The sequence below is a fragment of the Bactrocera latifrons genome, unplaced genomic scaffold, assembly GCF_001853355.1.
Source record: "Bactrocera latifrons isolate USDA-ARS-PBARC rearing strain unplaced genomic scaffold, ASM185335v1 scaffold_81, whole genome shotgun sequence".
NCBI classification, from domain to species: domain Eukaryota; kingdom Metazoa; phylum Arthropoda; class Insecta; order Diptera; family Tephritidae; genus Bactrocera; species Bactrocera latifrons.
In genome coordinates this window covers 1,056,214-1,078,508 of record NW_017537501.1, presented here as the reverse complement: position 1 = coordinate 1,078,508, position 22,295 = coordinate 1,056,214, and the positions used below count along the sequence as shown (strand labels likewise).

The 22,295-nt window shown below is 34.1% G+C and overlaps 5 protein-coding genes and 1 long non-coding RNA gene across 6 annotated transcripts in view; all 6 read right to left on the bottom strand.

Annotated features, from left to right (window-relative positions):
• Nucleotides 1–2,987, bottom strand: part of LOC108976922 (serine/arginine repetitive matrix protein 2) — an 18,096-nt gene extending 15,109 nt beyond the window's left edge. The window contains exons 1-2 of the mRNA XM_018946352.1: nucleotides 2,384–2,987; nucleotides 1,611–1,712 (exon numbers count right to left, since the gene is read on the bottom strand). Coding sequence (XP_018801897.1) covers nucleotides 1,611–1,712; nucleotides 2,384–2,625 — 344 coding nt within the window. The 5' untranslated portion in view covers nucleotides 2,626–2,987. The remainder of the gene's footprint in view (nucleotides 1–1,610; nucleotides 1,713–2,383) is intronic.
• Nucleotides 2,988–3,480: 493 nt separating this feature from the next.
• On the bottom strand, nucleotides 3,481–4,391 carry LOC108976903. The gene is made up of 3 exons (XR_001993988.1): nucleotides 3,995–4,391; nucleotides 3,773–3,812; nucleotides 3,481–3,598 (listed from the first exon to the last, which is right to left on the bottom strand). It is a non-coding gene; the product is annotated as an uncharacterized LOC108976903 (long non-coding RNA).
• Nucleotides 4,392–4,451: 60 nt separating this feature from the next.
• LOC108976902 (60S ribosomal protein L23a) lies at nucleotides 4,452–5,877 on the bottom strand. The gene is made up of 4 exons (XM_018946327.1): nucleotides 5,797–5,877; nucleotides 5,004–5,383; nucleotides 4,812–4,939; nucleotides 4,452–4,743 (listed from the first exon to the last, which is right to left on the bottom strand). Exons 1-4 carry the CDS (start codon nucleotides 5,825–5,827, stop codon nucleotides 4,482–4,484), a joined length of 801 nt encoding a protein of 266 aa, XP_018801872.1. The 5' UTR covers nucleotides 5,828–5,877; the 3' UTR covers nucleotides 4,452–4,481.
• A 3,487-nt stretch (nucleotides 5,878–9,364) lies between these two features.
• LOC108976919 (DNA-binding protein HU homolog) lies at nucleotides 9,365–10,052 on the bottom strand. Its single transcript, XM_018946348.1, has 2 exons — nucleotides 9,933–10,052; nucleotides 9,365–9,701 (listed from the first exon to the last, which is right to left on the bottom strand). The coding sequence occupies exons 1-2, from the start codon at nucleotides 9,988–9,990 to the stop codon at nucleotides 9,388–9,390; spliced, it is 372 nt and encodes a 123-aa protein (XP_018801893.1). The 5' UTR covers nucleotides 9,991–10,052; the 3' UTR covers nucleotides 9,365–9,387.
• A 1,027-nt stretch (nucleotides 10,053–11,079) lies between these two features.
• On the bottom strand, nucleotides 11,080–12,456 carry LOC108976887 (ras-related protein Rab-34). Its single transcript, XM_018946280.1, has 6 exons — nucleotides 12,221–12,456; nucleotides 12,058–12,159; nucleotides 11,878–11,942; nucleotides 11,677–11,810; nucleotides 11,261–11,486; nucleotides 11,080–11,150 (listed from the first exon to the last, which is right to left on the bottom strand). The coding sequence occupies exons 1-6, from the start codon at nucleotides 12,442–12,444 to the stop codon at nucleotides 11,080–11,082; spliced, it is 822 nt and encodes a 273-aa protein (XP_018801825.1). The 5' UTR covers nucleotides 12,445–12,456.
• Nucleotides 12,457–15,183: 2,727 nt separating this feature from the next.
• LOC108976886 (WD repeat-containing protein 78) lies at nucleotides 15,184–17,537 on the bottom strand. Its single transcript, XM_018946278.1, has 4 exons — nucleotides 17,466–17,537; nucleotides 15,989–17,394; nucleotides 15,534–15,746; nucleotides 15,184–15,457 (listed from the first exon to the last, which is right to left on the bottom strand). The coding sequence occupies exons 1-4, from the start codon at nucleotides 17,535–17,537 to the stop codon at nucleotides 15,184–15,186; spliced, it is 1,965 nt and encodes a 654-aa protein (XP_018801823.1).
• Nucleotides 17,538–22,295: the final 4,758 nt, after the last annotated feature.

Genomic DNA, 22,295 nt, shown 5'->3' with positions numbered 1-22,295 from the left:
ATTTTGAAATATAAATACTTGTTTTATCTACTTTTATTCTCAATATGCATAGAAACGTGCAGGAAGACCAAGTATTTTTATTATATTTAAAAATGTGTCTATATTTTTACGTTCCATAATTGTATATAATTTTTTTTTTAATATTGATAGTTGATTATTGTCAAGGAAGACGTTGGATTTTTTCTTTCTGTAAATTTATCTTAAGAAACACTCTTATATAGTTTATAAGTTATTAATTATTGGGAAGACAATCGATTATGCATTTACTTCTGAATTTATTTTAAGACTTATGCATTGATTTTTTATAAATATTTAAAATATAGCTATTAAAAAGCAAAGCACTTTTACATTATTTATTTACATTCGATTTAATATTGCACCATTTACATTTCAACATTCCTTCAATATTATAAAATTTACTTCTTATCCTTTCAACATTCCAACTCCGTTGACACTTGTTTTATAACTAATTAACTTAAATACTAAATGGAAGACTCTAGTTGAGTGATTTGTTGCTTTGCTAAGAAGTTTAACGCATTTTGAAATTGTTTCTTTCGATTTCATTAAATTCTCCACTTTCAAACCACATTTGACTTCATTCTAACTCATGTTAATCCGCTAATCCACTTAGCAGAATAAGAACCACATTTATTTCCTACAACGCAGCACCAGCACATACTTCCAAAAGCATACATTGCTATGAGTTTATCGTAGTTCTTGGCCCACTTGAGCAAGCAAGTCGCTTTAAGTTGAGTTGGGGGTTGCCGACAGATTTTTGTATAAAGAAGCAGTGAGTAAAGTTTTTTAAGAAAATTTTGAATACAAATATTTTTTTTTTGAAGTTTCGCCACCGCCGCCGCCAGTACAATTACTTATTTTATGTTATTTATGTTAAGGTAAAATTTTATGCGTGAATTGCACATTCTATTGCGTTGATTATTGATTTTTCTCAAAATTCGAAAACTGTACGCCGATCGTTGTTTTGATTTAAGTATTTTGTATATTAACCGGAATTCTTAATATTATTATATTAAACGTCATTCGGCTAGTATTCGTTTAATTATATTAATTTTATTTTATTTTAACTTTTGAATGTTATTTTTATACAGTACTTTAAAAAGGCTTAAGAGTATTTGCCTGAAGTTTGAGTTGTATCGCATTCGGAAGACTTGATTTAACTGAACTTTCATGCAATCTGTGTAGATGACTTGTCTTGAAAAATTGCAGCTCCCATTCAGTGTGGTGATGGTGGGTGGTGGGTAAATACACGAATGATATGGAATTGAGAGCAAATCTCTCCATAAATTTGCTTCATCTTTAAATTTCTAAGGCAGAAGCTGTAGGGGTTGTAATTTATTTGTGATACAAGTTCTATGAATAACGCATTTCAGAATTATGTAATACACGGAGTACAACTTTTATGTTCTTTGCTAACTATAGCTAACATTAGCAATTTTTTTGGTAACGTAATATTTGAGACTGGCTTTGCTTCACTTTTTTTTTTTTTGCTCAGCATATTTATACATTCCACTTATAATTGATTTAAAGATTTCACCAATATTTACATAAAATGAACATTCTAAATTTTTATTATAAAATAATTTACTTACGCTATTCTTCCGAATTCATCCTTTGGTAAATCACTTTTACCTAGTCCCATTAATTTTTGGCGATAAGAATCAACTTTTGTTTTTATTTCCTCCGGTGTGCGCCTATAAAAAAATATTTTTTGTAGAAAAATTAAAAAAACATTTATAGTTTTATTAACTAATATATAATAAATATTTAACTAAAATAAAATAATAGCTAAAAGCTACAAATAGATATTTGTGAAAGATCGATAAATTTCACGAGTGTCCTTTCTCAATTTTGTCAGCTATTGAAAACGTTTCCAATTTGTAAATTATTTTTTGTGTATTTAGAAATACTAACTTTTCACATTCACTTGAGTTTTTATTTTCTAATTTAATAAATTTTTATTTCAACTCAATTCCAATTTCTTGATTTGTATGGGTTTAATACTTCTAAGCGGATTGAGTGCACAAACTAGAGGTTTTCACCTTGTTCGCTCAGCAAGCGTGACAGTTATGTATGACGAAAAACATCATTATTGTTCACTTGCCACCCCCATTAGACTAAAAATAATAAATGTAGTCGGAACAGTAGCGAAACATGTCACCATACAATAACTACTCAATGGGTTAGTCTGGGTGGAGAGCATGAAGTAATATTTAATAAATGTAAAGTGCTCCTGTTGGCATGATTTTGTATTTAAAAGCCACGTCTTATTAGGTGTAACTTACTGATGTACAATAACAAAACGTGTTACTGTTTTAGATTTATAAATATATATATTATATATGCACTTTTATTTATAACTCACCCTTGTTTTTCTAATATTTCCTCAAACTCTATGCATTTTACTTCAATTTTACGTTTACGATCATGATCCAAAATGTCCTTGTTTGGCGGACGATTTAAAGTGGCATCTAGCTTTTTAATATCTTCTTCAGAACGATAGTTCGAATTGTCTTTTTTGCCGGGCCTCACAAATGCCCAATTACGTTGTACATGTCCATTTGTGCCGGAGCCGCGTGGCGTTGTTAAACCAATTCCGTTGTACATTTCTGTTTTTTGGTAAACAGTTGATGCAAATTCAATGAAGTATGTTTATTTAGTTTAAAGTCGATACAGCAAAAAACTTTGATTTGCTTGTTCTGAAATAACACCAACCTACCCTACCATATATAAGTTACACGGTCGGGAGGTGTGGTTGGCTGAAACAATCGATTGAACTGGTAAATCACTGCATAGTCAAATATTTATTCTATATAACCCTTTGGATGCAAATAGTCGAAGTTATTACTCTTTAATATAAGCAAAGCCACAAAGGTTGTATTTTAATTTTTAGTTGCAAAAATTCAGATAAGTTTTGCAATTCGGCGATAATCGCGTTTAATAAGTTTTTCTATTTGACAGCCAAGTATATAGCCGCCATGACATTAATTGAACAGTGCGGCCAAGCATGGAAAAAGCGTTAGGAAAATTGTGTAATAGAAATAAAACTCATTGATTATTAAATTTTCTTTAAGCAAGTTTTAATTTTCCTAATACTTTTCTTTATAATTATGGTAATATTTTATATTTTTCCAATAAGCATATCGAGCTCTGTTCGATGTTTTCCTTTTTTATACTTCAGATTCTTCGATGTGTTGTAATTGTAGTTAACAGAAACTTGTATCATAGACGTCTATCATAGACGTTCTCTGCTTGTATCATACGGTATATATATACATACAACTAAATATTAATTTCGTTGTTTCCACAATAGTATGATTTTGGAAAAAGAAGCGGATCCTGATTTGTGTCCGGTCCAAAACTGTCACCTTAGCAACATTCACTAAATGTCCTTGTCAGTTTCCATGTAGAATTTCTTTATTTCCTTCCCAATCAACCAATGTAAAAATTTTATCGCAACACTAACGGTTTTATGATATTTCATACTTTATTCAAAATTTGTTTTTATAAATATATGCTTTACAGTAAAAAACAATAATGAGCAGTCTTCTCGCAATGTGCATAATTCCTTTGGATACACCTGAAAGATAGAAAAGCTTTCGTTAGCGTGTCTTATGAGCAATAGAATATTATTTAGTCAAGTTATCTCAGTTATTTAATTTAATTTCATTATAACGTTACACGGAATTCAATGAGATTCCTTCTTATATGTCATCACAGTTTATATCAACATATTTTTTTTTTTATAACTCACCTCTCATTATGTGAGCCTTTCTTCAACATTTTATTGCGATCTGTAATGATAAAATTACGAACATTAATTTTAATGCGTCTAAATTAGGATTGTTTCAATTATTGAAATATATTCAGTTAATTAAAATTGTTTTCATAATAAAGCATGACGAAATTCAAAGAGATTCCTTCTATATATATCATCACTAAAAAAATATTAACATATTTAATGTATTATTATTACCTTTAATGAAATGATCCTTCTCCAATTTCCAATTTGAAATTATCTATAATAAATAAGCATTTGCATAGTTTAATAAAAAATGTAATCAGTTAAAATATATTAATTTCATAATAACGAAGTTATTCAATGAGATTCCTTCAAAGAAATCATCACAAATATATAATATATTATAAAATTCAGTTGTAATTTTCACTTATCTTTATATGATTAGTCAATCCAGCACGAAAACCACCAACTTGAATCTTGGTATCTGAAAAAAAAAAAAAAAAGAAGAAAGACCTTCCGTCCTACCAAGAAGCTATGCTAGTCGGTCAAGTACCGTCTTTTAATTTTTGTCCTTCGTAATTCAAAAATTTAAGTTAATAGAAGGAAATATATATATTTTTTTTTTGATTTTTATTTTAGATAAAATTAGGTTTTATCCGTTTTTTAAATGTCTGTTTTTTCTGAAAATTTCTATATATAAAAGAAACGAATAACGCAACGTTTATATGATGCCGATCTTGTTGGCAATATCTAGCGCATCATAATCGCGGGCCAATCGCACGTAAGCCTTCTTCTGACCATCTGGTCTCACCAAGATGTTGACCTTAGCTACCTTAATGTCATACAATTTACGTACAGCGGCACGTACGTGATTCTTATTCGCACGCAAGTGAGTCAAGAACACCAACGTGTTGTTGTCTTCAATCTTCTTCATGGCGGCTTCAGTGGTCAATGGGTATTTGATGATATTGTAAGCATCCATGCTGTTCAAATAATAACATTTCAAATTAGAAATTTGTGGTAAATTTGGATGCTTTGATATTTTACATACCGATTTCTGGTTGGCACCGACTTCCTTGGGTATTTAGGACGGCGGGGCAACACCAAAGTCTTTGGACGACGGAAGTGTACGCTGGTGCGTACCTTGCGTGTGCGTGTACCAAAAGCACCCTTGACAATCTGTAAATATTTATACGTTTATATTAGTTGTAAATAATTCGAATATGTTTCAAAAAGTTTTTACCTTAGTTTGGACCTTCTTTGCTTTTAACAAAGCAACAGCTTTAGCCTTAGCGGTACCCTTTTGCAATTTTGCGCCTGGTTTAAGAGCGACTTTCTTGCCCTTAGCGGCGGCACGGGCCTTTGCGGACAATTTAGCCAACAAAGATTGTGGCTTCTTGCCAGCGGCAGCCTTCTTGGCATCCTTAGCCTTTAGCTTAGTCTTGGTGGCAACCTTTTTGGCAGCGGCAGGCTTCTTAGCGACTGGCTTCTTTACACCACCAGCAGCGGTAGCGGGTTTCTTGGCGGGGGCGGCCTTCTTAGCTGCAGCAGGTTTAGCGCTGGTACCAGAGGCGGCTGAAGTGGCCGAAGCCTTCTTTTCAGGCTTCTTATCGCCTGGTTTAGCTAAAAAACCATTAGTATACAATTAAGCAACATGGTAAATAGAACATTGTCAATACATATCCGAAAATGAGGTTATGTCTTAAACCCATTGATAAACAAAAAATTAATTTCTAATTGGAGAGCAATTGTGGAAAAATTACACACACAAAATTCAATTATAGCACATGACATTACTTTCGTTTTTAAACACTAATGCAGTAAACCTGTTGTTAAAGTTTTTGATTAAACACATTTAGCCGATGCAGCAGCTTGGACCGCGTGGCCAAAACACACTCAACATTTTTATACAAATTTGTACACATTTTTGAAGAAAATATGCTTAAATTCATTTTTAATCAATACACCGTTGTTTAAGACTCATTTTGAAACACATTTGGTGCATAAATTGCATTAAAATGTTAAAAATTCCTTACCGGATTTCTCGGCAGGCTTTTTGGGTGCCATTACTACGAAAAAAAGGAATGGAAAGGAAAATCTTCTGTCTTTGTCAAAACGGCGGAAGTTCCCATTTTCGAATTTCGATGTCGAATGTCACTGGATGTCAAATTTTGGGACATGTTCTGAAAGCTCTAAGTGCTTTCATTGAACGCAAACACTGCGGTCGAAAAAGTTCTTTGCAGGAAGTAAGCAGCAAGTTTAATAACATTTTTTGTTTAATATTTTTTGTATGAAAACTAAAAATTTTATTTATTCTTTTTTGTATGAAAACTAAAAAATTGAAGGAACAGCATTATTATTGTTTATTGCTTTCTTATATGATTCAGATAAAATAGAAAAATTTGTTTTGTTTTTTATATGGATAATGAATTATTCATTAACAAATTAATGAGTGCAACCCGTTTCGACAAAGCTGGCAGCTGTCTTCGAAGTTCGGAAATGCAACGCTGCGATAGTTGTAAAATCTAAAAACAGGAAATTGCCCGTCGAAATTACACTTTGTGCACTAATTTTTAAAAACCAGTGAATTTAAGAAAATTATAATGTTGTCTAGTGAATGAGTGGACGTATAAATGGGAAATGAATAAATAGTTGCACCACTCTAAGTGAAGCATTTAGCTTAATATTGTTTGGAGCTAAAGTTGGTACAACAGGTTAGCTTTTCTCTGTTCCACATGAATATATAGTATTATGGATGTATATGTATATACAAATTTGTATTTGCCAAATTTAAATGGAAACTTTTGATGTGTGTTGTGAGTTTATTAACTATGAATTGCGGCCTAGCGAATACCAAATTATCCCTGATGCCTTTTAAAGAAGTAAGTAAGTATAAGTTATTTACATCGTTTAATATAATATTTTCAGTTTTTATCATATTTTTTTATCTATAAATACTTAGAAATTATGAAAAAAAAAAACACAAACTTCTTCCTTGGCGTTCGTTGCTCTGCTGTCTGTTTGTTATTGTTGTTCTGCAAAGAAGATTACATACATATGTACATAAATGCATTGGGTTTTCAAAAATATTAGCATTAGGCTGGTAGAATTCCGATTTCGTTGGTGCCGCCATTTGAAGGTACCGTTGAGGAAATGGAGCGCTGCCATATATAATAATAAAATATGAGCAATTTTTTTTAAATTTTCTTTTTCGCTATAATTCTTCTTTCTTTATTTAGCAATCTTAGTTCTAGTAGCCCTGACAGACGACAACGCTAAGTTGCATCAGCGAGCTTTGTTTAAATTAACTTGCGCATTTGACCCATGTTAATGCAAGTTAGTAATGCACAAAAATTTCTGGCATTTAGCCGAATTTACCAAATTTGAGCAGGCAACACTGCCCAAAAATGGTGAGTTTTTGCTATTGTTTGACAGATGTCACTTAAAATCTGCCACCTTCTTTGTGTTTACAGCATCAGATGTAAACAGTTTTTATATTGCTAATTAAATAATGTGCAAGTATATTAACAAAAACAAATTTCAAAATTTTTAGATGACAGACATTAAACAACGCATAGTTTGCTATCCATTTTTCCAATATTCTTAACTGTTTCGCACACTTTTTCCGTATTACAATCAATTATTGCTTTTAATTTCACTCTATTATCTTTTAACGTGGTTAATAATAAACGAATTTTTTCATTAAATTTATATTGACTTTCCGAAATACTAAAATTTCTATTAATAATTTATCTTATTCATTTTTATTTCACTTTTTTTTTTTTAAATAAATAAACAAATTTCACTATCAGCTGTCTAAATGCACAAGCCTGCCGTCTGTCACCATAAAATTTCAATGCGCATTAGCGTTGCTTAAGGCGCATTAATTTTGCTCGTCTGTCAGGGCTATAATAAAAACAAGTGTATCCATAAATTATATTTCAAATTAAAATGAGTATAAACGTCGGCAAATTGATAAGAGTCCTCTGGCAGAACCAGAGAATATTGAAGCATTATCAATGTAAATCAGATCTAAGAGCTTACCAAACTTGTATAAATTGAAATTAATTTGGGTACTCCAGCATTTCATCTAAGAATTCGTTAAAACATAAGAGGTTTTGGATTCTCTTCTTATCATTTACATTTACATAAAAATAAGATATGATTTAAGTAAGCAATATAAATTAACACTACCAATTGCAATATTTAAAAAAAAAAAATATGGCAACAAAAACATATTGAAAATGACTCATCGAAATAAATTAAAATTAGCCAATACATAATTAAAGTAAATTTCAATTGCTTTAACAGTACAATATATTATAACAGTGATACTTCTCTTAGCAGATCACTTAATCCAGATATTTTCACAATAAAGTTTCAAACATAAATGAAACAAATTTGTAAGAGCACCAAATTTCACAGCTGAGCACGACAAGGGTTGCCAAAGTAATATTTGCATAGCAGCTTATGAAAACAAATAGCTTCATATAAAAAATTGGGAATGTTGAGAATTAAGATTTTTGGAAAACAATTATTGTAAATTGGTTTACTAGCTTTTTTTTTGTAATTTTGTGTGTTTACCAACTATTTAGTTGCTGAATTCAGCGTTTCCGGTTTGGACATATCAAAAATAACTATAATAACTGTAATGGAAGTATTTTAGGGGAGTGTCCCACCCGCGAATATTGAAAAAATCGTAAAACAAAATTATACATGCTTATAAGGGACAAAACTGTAGGCAAGTATAATAATAAAAATTAGATAATGGAGTAATAATCGTATTGTACTTACATTTTTAGCGTAAGATCTTTTCCCAAAATATTGAAATTCGCAAAAGCACAGCTCACCTACCTGCCCATGACTTTGCGTGATCGCAACTACAGTTTTGGTTACCATTGCGACTCGAAGCGCACGGCTTTGGAAAAATCCTTCACCTCGGCAAAGGGTGAAAYGGCCTCGTTGTAGGGCGCTGGAAAGGTGCGCACCAACTGCCTTTCGGGCATCAAAAGCGGCAATACGAAATGCGTTTGTGTCATTTTAATGAATTTAATGCACAATTGCAACTTCCAGCATTTATGAGTTACAAGTAACGTTAGGTTTCGATGGCGTTTCGGATAGACTATAGCTATGCGTTAAGCGCGTCTCAGCGATCTTTAGAAAACCGGAAATAAGGTAATTGTTTGAACTTGAGCGATGTGGAATGCCAAACCGCAGCAACAGCTGTGCTAAACATAAACAAATCGAACTGAAATAGACACAGTTGAGTATCGATTATTGTCTATTTTCGAAAATTAAAGTAATTCCCGTAGTGCTGCTGATTTCTTTAACAGTAAAGTTGCTGCCGTTGTGCGCGCAGTTCTCATGCCGACGTGTTAGTGGGTGTCGATGCAGCAATAATTGGAGTTAAATCCAAGAAATTGTGTTCTATAAGTTGTATAATAGATATGTACTTGTACTAAAAATGTATTCCTTGGCGTCGTCGCAGTGTGATAAGGTCTGGAGGAAACTCTATGCAATATAACAAGAGGTTTGGGAGCTAACGAGTGCCTTAAAATTTGTGCATAAAAAATTACTTAAAAATCGTAATTATCGCAGAATAAATTACTATGCAAGTGCCGTTAAACTTATCTTTTTGTTGTATTTTTTAATGAAAGTTTGTTGTGTTTACATAAAATCATGGCTTTAAAGGACGTTGAGCTAAACGTGGCACTGTTTTTGGCGGTAGCTGCAGCCCTCTTGACAACCTTAGCCTTTGGCTTAGTCCTGGTGGCAACCGTAGTCTTTGGCTTAGCCTTGGTGGCAACCTTAGCCTTTGGCTTAGCCTTGGTGGCAACCTTTTTGGTAGCGGCAGGGTTCTTTGCGACCCGCTTCTTCACACGTCCAGCTGCGGTAGCGCGTTTCTTAGCGGTGGCGGCTCTCCTAGCTGCAGCAGGTTTAGCTGTAAAACCATTAATATATAATTAAGTAACAATGTATATAGAATACTGTCAATAAGTATCCGAAAGTGAGGTTATGTCTTAAACAACTCATTGATAAACTGATAAAAATGAAATTCTAATTGGTGAGCAATCCGCTTAAATAAATTTTTAATCACTACACCGTTCTTTAAGACACATTTTGAAACACATTTGGTGCATAAATTGCATTAAAATGTTTCAAAATTCCTTACCGGATTTCCTGGCAGGCTTATTGGGTGCCAATTGCAGGGATATCTTTATATTTGCCATTACTACGAAAATAAGGAATGAAAAGGAAAATTTTTTGTCTTTATCAAAGCGGGGGAAAGTCCCATTGTCGAATTTCGATGTCGAATGTCACTGCATGTAAAATTTTCGGACGTGCTCCGAAAGTTCGAAGATCTCATTGAATACAACAGTGTGGTCGAAAGAATTGTTTGCCGGAAGTAAGCAGCCATTTTAATGATATTTTTTGTTTTTTATTATTTCCTGTATACAAGTACTTTGAGATTAAAAAATGTAAGGAAGATTATAAAGTTGTATACCATAAACTTTCTACATTACCATTGTTTTTTAATTACTAAGTATTATCAACTGGTTTATGTAACAAAAAATGAGTTAATTGAGATAAATTAGAAAATTTTTAAAAATCTGCCTAATTTCTTATTATGGCAGTTATTTCTTAACTACTTCACCACATACTTTATTTAACGTCAAAAATTAATTCGTAGTGAGTGCAACCCGTTTCGACAAAGCTGGAAGCTGTCTTCGAAGTTCGGAAATGCAACGCTGCGTTAGTTGTAAAATTTAAAAAGCAGGAAATAGCCCGTCGAAATTACACTTTGTGCAATAATTTAAAAAAACCAGTGAATGTAATAAAATTTTAATGTTTAAAAACTAGTTTTTTTAGTGATTTGTGATAGTGAGTATTTCAATGTATAAATGCTAAATGCATGTAGCGAAGTTTTTAGCCGTACCATTTTTGCCGCATCATATCTTTTTTGCAATTAAAAGTGTTCCTGCATTTTCTTAATATTGCTTAGGCTAAAACTGGTACAACCAGTTAGCTTTTCTCTGTTCTACATAAATATATAGTATATATATATATTAGTTGCGAAGCGATTTAATATTTGGCAGTAAGTTTTCGATGATTATTTTGCAAAAATTTGTATTTGTCAGATTTAAAGGGCCGCTTCTGATGTGTGTGTAGTTGTGTTGTGATTTTTAGCCCCATTGCCTAACAAATACCATATGATTCCAGATACCGTTTAAAAAACAAAGTAAGTATAAGTTATTTACATCGTTTAATATAATATTTTCAGTTTTTATCATATTTTTTTATCTACAAATACTTAGAAATTATGAACAGAAACATAAACTCCTTTCCTTGGCTTTCGCTGCTCTGCTGTCTGCTTGGTTACTACGAAAATCTGCAAAGAAGTTTACATACATAAATGCATTGAGTTATTGAAATTATTAGTAATAGTATTTATTGAAAATCTGACACGATTTTTATAATCATGTCATTTCTGTGACTTACCGCATTGTTTTGACTTCCGCTGTAAACGCACCGCAACGGATTTTTCCATAAAATGACGCTCAATAATCGCTTCTTTGCAGGCGGTCTCATATGATAGCGCTGCTACACGTTGAAAGAAGTCGACTACTTTATAGCCAGTTCGCGCGGAAACTGACCAATACTCGGCTTTAATGCCGTCTGCGATTTCTGCTGCCAAACGCTCCACGCGCACGAATTCTGCTCTGTTCTGCAGAGTTGAAGAGAAAAAAAAAATAAAATTTTAACTAAATAGAAGTTTATAAAAACAAATAATTTCATACACAAAAATCGGGAATGTTGAGAATTAAGATTTTCGGCAAAGAATTATTGTAAATTATTATTATTTTACTTTATTTTTTTTTAATTTGAAATATTTTCCTGTATATCAGTGCGCTTACCAATTTATCCGACTTGGTGCCAACCAGAAATGTCAGTGGCATTTGTAATGTATTAACAGCCAGGGCGCTTTTGAGCCATTTGGTTGCTGAATTCAGCGTTTCCGGTTTGGACATATCAAAAACGACTATAATAACTGTAATGAAAGTGTTTTAATTTAATTGTTTGCGCTATAATTAATATATTATAAGCTAATTAATTACCATTAGCATTTCGATAATAAGCTTGTGCTATGCATTTGAAGCGCTCTTGGCCCGCGGTGTCCCACCTAAGAATATTGAAAAAATTTTAAAATAAATTTATACATGCTTAAAAGCGACAAAACTGTAGGCAAGTGTAATAATAATAATTACATAATGAAACAGTAATCGTAATGTGCTTACATTTCCAGCGTAAGACCCTGTCCCAAAATATTGAAATTCTCAATTTCGAAATCCACGCCAATAGTCGCCTTGTATTTCTCCGCAAACTTATCGAAGCAAAATCTAGAAGCGCAAATATAATTCGGCAACAAAAATTCCACCAGCAAAATGCCAGCACACCTACCTGTTCACCAATGTCGTCTTGCCCACTGCCACATCGCCGATGAGTATGACTTTGCGTGCTCGCAACTTCAGTTTTGGTTGCCATTGCGACTCGAAGCGCACGGCTTTGGAAAAATCCTTCACCTCGGCAAAGGGTGAAATGGCCTCGTTGTAGGGCGCTGGAAAGGTGCGCACCAACTGCCTTTCGGGCATCAAAAGCGGCAATACGAAATGCGTTTGTGTCATTTTAATGAATTTAATGCACAATTGCAACTGCCAGCGTTAAGAATTTATGAACTCTAAGTAACGTTATGTTTAGCTTGTCTCAGCGATCGTTAGAAAACCGCAAATAAGGTAATTGTTTGAACTTGAGCGATGTGGAATGCCAAACCGCAGCATCAGCTGTGCTAAACATAAACAAAGCGAACTGAAATAGACACAGTTGAGTATCGTTTATTGTCTATTTTCGAAAATTAAAGTAATTCCTGTAATGCTGCTGATTTCTTTTACAGTAAAGTTGTTGCCGTTGTGCGCGCAGTTCTCTGGTTGATGCGTTTGTGGGTTTCGAAGCAGTGGAAATTCAAAAGTGAATTTAAATCCAAGAAATTGTGTTCTAAATTAATATATGTATGTACTTGTACTTAAAATGTATACCTTCGCGTCGTCGCAGTGTGATAAGGTTTGGTGGAAACTCTAAAAAATATAACAACAAGCTTGCGAGGTAACGAGTGCCCTAAAAGCCTTAATCAAGTCAGCAAAATGGCCGTGTCGAAATTTTGTGCATAAAAAGTTACCTAAAAATCGTGGTTATCGCTGAATAAATTACTACCCAAGTGCCGTTAAACTTAATTTTTTTTTTGTATTTGTCAATGAAAGTGCTCTTTACATAAAATCAAGGCTTTGGGTTAAATGTGGTAATGTTTTGAAATCACAAATTAAATAGAGTGGAGAGTGCGACAATCATACAATAAAGAGTATATTTTTGAGGTTAGAATTTTGGAGTGCCATAAAAATATTTAAAAAAGAAAGGTCATACTGAGGACTGAATATCTTATAAGTTAAAACTTTTAAGTGTTAAAAAAGCTGAAAATATTTAAAAACAAAATTTAGTAATACAGAAAATAGTGATTTTAATAAAAATAAAAAATTAAATACATATATGTTTATATATTTTTACTCTCCTTATAAAAATTTGTATTAGTGTGACGCCGATAACTTTTTTCTTTTACAGAAACAGTTTAAAATATAATATAATACTACAAAATATTGTCAAATTAGTTAAAAAATTGTTTTCGTTAAAAAATATTTTTTTTTTATTACTATTTGTATTTACATTTCATTTCTATTGTGCATATACTTACGGACGGAAGGGCAGTTGTTCGGGCATGGCTAAATCGACTCAGCTCGTCACGATGATCATTTTTATACGTATTTATAGGGCCTCCGATATATCCTACTGCTACTAAACTTCGTGGCAAGCTTAAAATATTGGGTAGTCGAAAAAGTCTTTTCGTATTTTGTCAATAGATGCTACCAATCACATTGTGTATACCATACAGTTTTGGAAAGGAGAGTTTTTAAGCTTCACTTAACAAAAAAAAAAAAAAAAATCGGGGAAGTTGAAAAAAATGTATAGCTGTTCAAAAATGAATGAAAATATTGAAGAAATTCGCTATTTTTAGAAATTTTTTTTATAAAAAATGAAAGTATGCCACTCACACCACTAATGAAATTTGTGAAGTTTACTGAGATGATGCTGTAACAGTTCAGCTAGCACAATGATTCGCTCGCTTCTGTTTTGGAAATTTTGATGTGAAAGATGAACCTCGCTCTGGTCGACCTATCGTTGAAAGAGTCGACATAATTATGGAAAAGATTGAACAGGACCGTCACATCAGCAGCCATGACATCGCTAAGGAACATAAAATCTTTATCAAATGGTTTTGAACCATTTAAAAAAGGTTGGCTACAAAAAGAAGCTCGATGTTTGGGAGCCACATGAATTGGCTATGAACAATTAAATGGACCGAAATGAAATCAAACCATTTCTGAAGCAATTGGTAATGAAAAGTGGATCCAATACGACAATAATGTGCGAAAAAGATCATGGCCCAAGCGTGGTCAAGCTCAACAAATGGCCGCAAAGCCAGAATTGACGCGTTGAGTGCTTTTGTTGAGTGTTTGGTGGGATTGGAGAGGAACCGTCCACTATGAGCTGCTCCAGCCTGGCCAAACGATTGATAATACATTTTACTGTCAACAACTGAAGAGATTGAAGCAAGCAATCGAAAAAAGTGGCCAGTGCTGATCAACAAAAAGGGCTTCGTCTTTCATCACGACAACGCTAGACCACACACATCTTTGATGACTCGTCATAAACTGGGAGATCTTGGCTGGGAAGTTTTGATCCATCCACCATATAGACATGATCTTGCACCTAATACCATTTGTTTCGGTCAATGCAGAGCTGCCCTTAATCGAGTAAAGTTGACTTCAAGAGAAGCCTGTAAAAATTACTTGTCCCAGTATTTCGCTAAGAAACCAGAAAAGTTTTACACTGATGGAATAATGTCTCTGCGGAAAAATGACAAAAAGTGGTCGATATTGACATATTTGGTTCATTAAAGTTCATTATATGTGACCTGATGTACGAAAAGGGAGCTAACGTGCGAAAACTAGTTTTCTCTGAAACAGCTGTTAAAAATAAACAACTTCTCATCTCCCGTCCAAATCAACTAAAAAGTGAAAATTGATTTTTTGACACCTAAGCCCCCTTTCCGTAGACCAGGTCACATATTATAAATAAATAAAAAATTGAAATTTGGACAGAAATACGAAAATACTTTTTCGATTGTACTATACTTTGTTCAAGTTACAAAAAAGTGGCACCTCAAAATACTAATATAAAAAAACTTTTTTATTATTTTATATTATATTTTTATAAATCCAACGGTATGCCTAAGTACATATGTCATATGTCAAAATTTAATTTTCATCACTTAAATTTGTATCCTTTTGTGTTTTCTTCCGTCTTCTGCGACGTTTCTTCGGCTGATATCTAACATGCTCGGCATAACCAAAGAAACCGAGGCTTTTCACCTTTTGCGTCATTTGCTTATCATTGGTTATCAGATTGTATATTGCTTTCTCCAATTGATCATATTGATAGTAGGCGGGAAAAGGCATGTCTTCGAAGGCAAGCATTAGAACATTACCACTTTCATTGCCAACTGCTAACGAGCGACTGCAAAGTGACAATCTGTAGAAAATTACAAACAAAATTTTAAAGGTTCGTGAAAGCAACGAGAATACTCTTTTTGGCAGTAGTCACTTACCTGCAGCTCGTATAATGCGCACCATTTATGCTAGTCGACGACATCGGCTTGAGTATGCTTTGTTTAATATCCCAAATGTCCACCGAGTTTCGGCACAATGAAATAATTATTGTGGAATGCGTGCGACTCCAGTAGGCGCAGTGTATGGGACCCTCATGATGTTTTAGTGAGATTATTGGCTCGAAAATGCTGTCTAGCCAAATATTAATGGACCTGGAAATGTGTTTATAAAAGTTGTTCTGGGGTCTAGATGAAATATATAAAAACATATTTTTATAAAAAATTTAATTTTTAAAACTAAATTAAAGCAATTTAGGGGTCAAAATACCATCGAGGAATGACATGCGCTATTAGGAAACCCATGGAACCTAAGTCAACAACTCTATCGTCCATTATATTCGCTTTGTACCCGGTTTTTGTTTTAAAAACTAATTCTATGTAAAACAATCACTCACCAATCATTGCCGCAGGTTAGAAAGAGCTTCGGCGACCATGGGGAAAAATCCATTGAATTCGCACCCGCCTCCTGCACTTGCAGTACCGTTAAATACTGCTGCGGATAATGTGTTGAGCACTTGTATAAGCAACCCTCCTCTGTGAGCACATAATACAAATCATCCTGTGTGGGACTCAAGCAGAGATTTAAGCCCTGCGGATGACGATTGGCCTGCAGCAGCTCATAGCTACGCTCCACTCGTATACCTTCCGGCTGCGCTTCAATGCGATTCAACAAAAGCAGCTTATTCGCCAGCAATTGTGGACTATTAATAATGCTATACTTTGTTGCGGATCCGTCACGTGACAGCGCTAAAAACGGTTCAATGGTATACTGGACGCCTACCAGTTCGCTACGTGAGATCCATTTTATGGCGACAATCGGTTCACAGTTGTGCAAGGTGCGACGATCGGTAACTGCAATGGCGGCGGATTCGAGTTTCGTTATATCCAGCACCTCGATGGTGCCATCCGATAAGCCGATGGCCAATAATTGTGGATTGTGCAGTGAGAACTCGACCGTCATAACGGGTAATTGATATTTATAGTATCGCTCCGGATTGACGGGATTTTTAATGGACCAAATACAAACACAACCATCGGCATTTGCATTGTCATCCCGAAAATTGTAGACACCATAAGCCACGGCGAGTATGTCGCCGTTGCGTGGACACCAGCTGAGATCAGCGACCGCTTTCTTCGTGTCGCCGGCCAGTGTCTGTGGCAATTCAAAATGCCAAAGCAATTTAATACGATAACGGTAGCGTACCTCCGCTGCCAGCGGATCAGGCAGACGCATATTACGAAAGCGTCGTTGTTGTTGCTCGTAAACATTGCCGGCTAAGACGCGCATGGTCAACATGAGCGCTAAACGGAAACTCGGCTGTCGATTAATATCGATAAATGTATCTTTGCCCTCCACTTTGTAAGTCGTAATCTCCATTTTCTTGTGCTCATCAATGGCAACACTTTTCGTTGTAGTCTGTAGGTCCTTGTACGTGTCGAACATCTCAAAGTTCGACACATACGAAGCGATATTATCCGTGCGTATGTATTCGGTATTCACATCGCGACTTTTATAGAGCACGCCGCCAGTTTGCGCCTCTGCGCTGATGGTACGTCGTCGTCTGCCCTGCGCGGATGTTAAATACTCGTAGCGTTCATTGTCCACTGCGACTGCTTTGCCTTCGTCTGTGTCGGCCAAGGCGGTGAGGCTGCGCTGTTCGTAGAGTAGGATTTCATTGGTCTTCCGAAGTGTTACTTTAATGTGTTGCGGCTGTTGTTTGGGCGAGCCCACCAAGGAGCGACCGCAGTGTAGTGTTGTCGGAAAGGCTTTGAAGTCATCCAGCTGCTTACTTACTGTAATCTAAGTAGTAAAATTTTGCTTCTACAAATAAAACTGGAAATTAATAAACTTTTATTATTTATCAAACCTACACCTCTTTGAATATCCGCCAGCGTCACACGCATTGGGTCCATTTTTATTGCGGCGCTCGTAGTTTTGGCCATTTCAACATGAGATTACAACTATAACCTTCCTTTTTTATTTTTTTTATTATTTATTATTTATTTTTATACTTTCAGCTTAGAAAATCTACGAAAATGGCTTAGTAAACGCAATAAAATATTATAGCAACAATTTTTGGTTGCTGGGCGATGGAATAACAGCGCTAAGGTGATTTCTGGCAGTGGTTTGAGGTAAGTGCCTACTATTATTATTACTTCAGCACGAAAGTTACTAGATACATGTGCCAACTTTAAGACACTTGAAAATTTGAGTGATTCGACAATAAGCTTATTCACCAATATTAAGAGAAAAAGAAAAGTATGCTAAAAAATTTTGGAAAATTTTAGTATACCTGATCAAATTTCACCCGGACTGACAAAAAAAAAAACATTTTAACGTATTTCATTTTGAGGTTGTACTAACTTAGCTCCAGAAGATGTTACACATTTATATAATTTTAATTATTATAATAACCAAACCTCACCAATATGTTCCTTCTAAAGATCTAGCGTTTTCTTAAGTGGCTACATGGGTCTCCTCGGGTAAAAAACAGACTTTTTTCAAAAAAAATTTTCTTATATAAAAAACCAAATATTTTATTAGAATTTTTTATTGTTGCAAGCATACATTATTAATAATAAAGAAATTCTGAAATTTTTGAAAAAAAAAAATTGTCAGGATAACTTCTTATAGGATCATCTAAAGTGAAAAATACGTGTTTTACTCAAAACCTTAACTTAGAACTTGGACGAAGAAAAAAAAACAGAAAATTGGAAATTTTTTACGAAAAAGAATGAAAATTTCAGTAAAAATTTCGAGATTTAAGAATTGCATCTCAAAATGTTGCACAAAAACAATTTCAGACTGTCTTAAAGCTATGGTAAAGATCCAGAAGTTCAGGTGTGTGGCACATGAATTGAATGAAAGACAAATGGAAACTCGAAAAAAACACATGTGAAATTTTGTTTCAAAGAAAATCAGCTTTGCATCACTGCCAATGAAAAATGGATTTATATAAGAATCTTAAACGTAGAAAATCATACATTAATCCAACTATAAACATCGACTGCAAAAATAGATCGCTTTGGTGAGAAGGCAATGGCAGGTGTTTGGTGGCATCAGAAGGTTGTGGTATATCATGAGCTTCCAAAAGCTGGTGAATACTAATTGCTAGAGACAGCAAATGATTAATTTGAATCAAGCATTGAGCTAAAAACAGCAAAAAGACACTACAAAGAAATTTTATTGCACGATAATACACCTGCACACAAAGGAAAATCAGTTCAGTATACTATCAATATATTTGGCTGGGAGCTGCTATCGCACCCACCGTATGAACCAAACTGGTCCCCACCGATTACAATTTGTTTTCATCGATGGGACACGAATTTACTGAGCAGAACTTCGATTCCTACGCAGCAGTCGAAAATTGGGTGTCTGATTGGTGATGATTAGTGATATTGACATGGTATTCATTCATTTGTTAATGATAGCAAGATTTTGGATTTGATTGAACTGAGCGCCTACACTTTAGAAGACTTTAACTGAAAAACTATTTGAGATATATATTTATAATTTTAGTATATTAATCATATTTTTTTTTTTAAAAAGATTTTTCATTTTTAATTATAATATATAAATATCCCAATAATCTAATGTAAGTTATTTAATAACTTTAAAGAAATTAGTAGATCTGCTTGAAAATGTTGATTTTTTTATAGTTTTTAGTGAACGGAAATTAAGTTAGGAGAAAGTCTGTTTATGAAAATTTTAAGAAACTAAGACCCTGAAAGCAAAGTAGGTGTTGTAAAAATTTGAAGAGAGAAGTGTGATTTCGAAATATTTCGCTTTAATTGTAGCTAAAACATTTTCCCAGATTTGCATATATGAATTTTACTGTTTAGCTAAAGAAAATTTAGACAGCCATAGTTTATAGCAATAATATACCATTGTTTATACTTCATAATTAATGCCTAACTACCACTACGTAATTCATTACATTAAGGTATCTGTACACTATAGTATACGTGCATTAATTAAAAATTATAATTTGCACACCCTAGACGAACCTAGCCTAGGTGCACACCTAGCACGCGAACAAAATCAACATTCATAAGCATTTTTTTTTTAATTTATGCAACTTATGCAAGCATAGCTCACATACGATTTTATGATTGTGTTAATGCATATGGCATAAAAATACAAGGGTGGTTTGACAAGTCTGTTAATTTTTTATCGAATCTTTTAATAATTCTATGGCAACTTTAAAGCAATGAAGTCACTCATTGTAGTGTAGGTTGGGCAAAGTTTTCAGCAATTTATATGTTGCTTTAATAAAAAAAAATGCATATTCTAGTCTTAAATTGACTCAAAAAGTTTGTTAGTTTGGTTAAGAAGCTTAGGAGATTCTCTGTTCCTCTGTGAGATTTGCAATTAAAATAATCGTGTTTTTTCATAGTCTCTGTTTTTTATTTGTTGAGGTATTATATTCAATTTTAACTATTTCATTTCCCAAACTGACATTATTTTATTAGTTCGTAACTAGTTATTTTAAGCCCAGTGAGATAGGTTTGTGATATAATGTTTGTTATAAAATAACGAAAAAAGGTTCCGGCTATGCGTATATTGATTATTTAAAAAATGGGAGAACTTCATGTCTCAAATCTTCCTCAGACAGTCGTATACTTTTTTTGAGACAGCAAATAACAAATAACGGTTTCTGATTTAAGACCTGAAGCTGAAGTATTTTATGTAGTATATCTCGTATATTCTACGTATATCGATTCTGTGTATATTGATTATACGAGATATAGAAAAATACGGAAGCTTCAAATTGTAAATCCTCACACAAAATCGGATAGTTGCTTATGAGTCATTCGGAAAAAGGTAAACCCGGAAGACTAAGTGGTCAAGGTTTATAATTCTCTAGAAAAATAAATAATAACTATACATAATATATATATAACAAATATTTTCTTTCAAAGTGGTTACCTTCATTTATACACCCCAACTAGTTATTTTCGAACCAGTTGTCAATTGGTTAAAAAATAACTCAAAAGTGTTAGGTTGAGAGCGGTTACTGATTTTATTACATATTACACTGCAACTAGTTCTTTTCGGAGCAGTTGGACCAATTGATAATTTGGTTCAAAAACAACACACAAGTGTTAGGTTGAGCGCATTTAGTGCTTTTATTACATGTTTCATGTTCAAAATTCGATTCATCGTTATTAAGGGTAAAGGCGCTTGTTGGTGTTGGTGTTAGGAAGCTTTGCGCTTCGATAATTCGCGAGTTTTGTTTATGCAACTCATTACATTGCAGGTATTGCATTCGACACGCTTGCTTAGTTGCGGCCTGAGCACTAAGCGGCGAGAATGTTTTAAGCATATAAAAAATGCTACAGACATAAGCTATCAATACACGTACATATGTATGTATGTATGTAGATAAGACTACGTACCCCTATGATATTTATTAGTCAAAAAATTAAAATTTGCTCATTGCGGGCTCAAAGCGTGAGCTATGGACACTTTTTTTATTTTAACGCTAATGTCTTCTTTGTTCTCATGCACGCTGCTCTGCGCGTCTCCCTCCTCGTGCGCTTTACTTTCTTCGTTGTCAGTGAAGCGTGTTGCACATTAAGTGCCATATCAGCGTCGAGCGTTGATTAATGCCAGCAGGAAACGAGTTGAAGAAGAATTGCGTTCAGGTTCAGATAGCACCGCGCTACACACACACACACACACACATATGCATAGAGCGATTATAGCCGTGCAATATAGATCATGCTGGCGGTTGTTGGCTGGTGGCGGCGGCGTGCATTGACAGCGTTGGTGCCATATCCGCGCCACCAGCACCAGGTCGGTGTATGAAATAGTCACATAGTTACAGCGGTAGAATTTGATAGTATTTCCCAACAACGCTTAGCTAAGAAATCCAACAGAATAGTGACTTAACTGTGCAAATGTTCATTTGTCTGCTGCTCAACTTAGCATGTCCGCATTATGTACGCTGTTATTGTCGTTGTTGTTGTTGTTGTTGTGAGCTATAAAGCACTTGCAACAGGTAAATTTGTTTATCGTAATGGCTTCTTGCGCGACTTAATGAGTACATAGCATTACAAAGAATATTTACTCGAATGTGAAATTACTTAGATATCTATTTATTGAAGAAGAAGATTACGTACGCACACACACTCACATATACACAACGCGTATATGACTTGCAATGGTAATTTGTAGTTGAGAGTTGTTTAAATTTTGCAGAAAATGGCTTTTATGTGTGGTTAAAGCTATAATCGAGCCTGAGCTATTTTTTTTAACATAATATTCTTATGGGCCAATCTCAACTCACAATTTAATAAAAGTTATATTATTATTATAATTTTTTTGTTGGTAATAAAGCTTGGAGCCCAAATGGAAATTATTTCCAATATGCCACTGATATAATATGCTCTCGAGACCGGCTAAAGGTATGTTATAAGTATGAATAAGCATTTAGCAGAGGTTGAACTGCCTCGATTCCATGAACTTTCTGGCTTTAAATGCCGTCGTTTGCAACGAACAGCTTCAAGTAGACGCCTCAAAACGGTCAAATAGCATTCTTATCGACCATTAGATCCTGTGGCACGAATTCATGATGAACCACACCACGGCACTCGCACAAAACGACGAGCATTGCTTTGGTTTTTGAACGAATTTTATTTCCTTTTTTCGTTTTCGGTTTGTAGCGCTATCCACTAGATTGTTGAACAGCTTTG

Bases quoted from the DNA above. Each gene is read 5' to 3' on its own strand.
- LOC108976902 (XM_018946327.1), bottom strand. From the start codon at position 5,827: ATGGCACCCAAAAAGCCTGCCGAGAAATCCG. The intron at 5,384-5,796 runs GTAAGGAATTTT...ATGGTTTTTTAG, and splicing joins AAAGCCTGCCGAGAAATCCG to CTAAACCAGGCGATAAGAAG. The intron at 4,744-4,811 runs GTATGTAAAATA...TTATTTGAACAG, and splicing joins TCGGTGCCAACCAGAAATCG to CATGGATGCTTACAATATCA.
- LOC108976919 (XM_018946348.1), bottom strand. From the start codon at position 9,990: ATGGCAAATATAAAGATATCCCTGCAATTGGCACCCAATAAGCCTGCC. The intron at 9,702-9,932 runs GTAAGGAATTTT...ATGGTTTTACAG, and splicing joins TAAGCCTGCCAGGAAATCCG to CTAAACCTGCTGCAGCTAGG.
- LOC108976887 (XM_018946280.1), bottom strand. From the start codon at position 12,444: ATGACACAAACGCATTTCGTATTGCCGCTTTTGATGCCCGAAAGGCAG. The intron at 11,943-12,057 runs GTAAGCACATTA...CAATATTCTTAG, and splicing joins CAGGGTCTTACGCTGGAAAT to GTGGGACACCGCGGGCCAAG. The intron at 11,487-11,676 runs GTAAGCGCACTG...TCAACTCTGCAG, and splicing joins GCACCAAGTCGGATAAATTG to AACAGAGCAGAATTCGTGCG.
- LOC108976886 (XM_018946278.1), bottom strand. From the start codon at position 17,537: ATGGCCAAAACTACGAGCGCCGCAATAAAAATGGACCCAATGCGTGTG. The intron at 15,747-15,988 runs GTGAGTGATTGT...ACACATTTCCAG, and splicing joins CTAACCTGCGGCAATGATTG to GTCCATTAATATTTGGCTAG. The intron at 15,458-15,533 runs GTAAGTGACTAC...AATTTTCTACAG, and splicing joins GCGCATTATACGAGCTGCAG to ATTGTCACTTTGCAGTCGCT.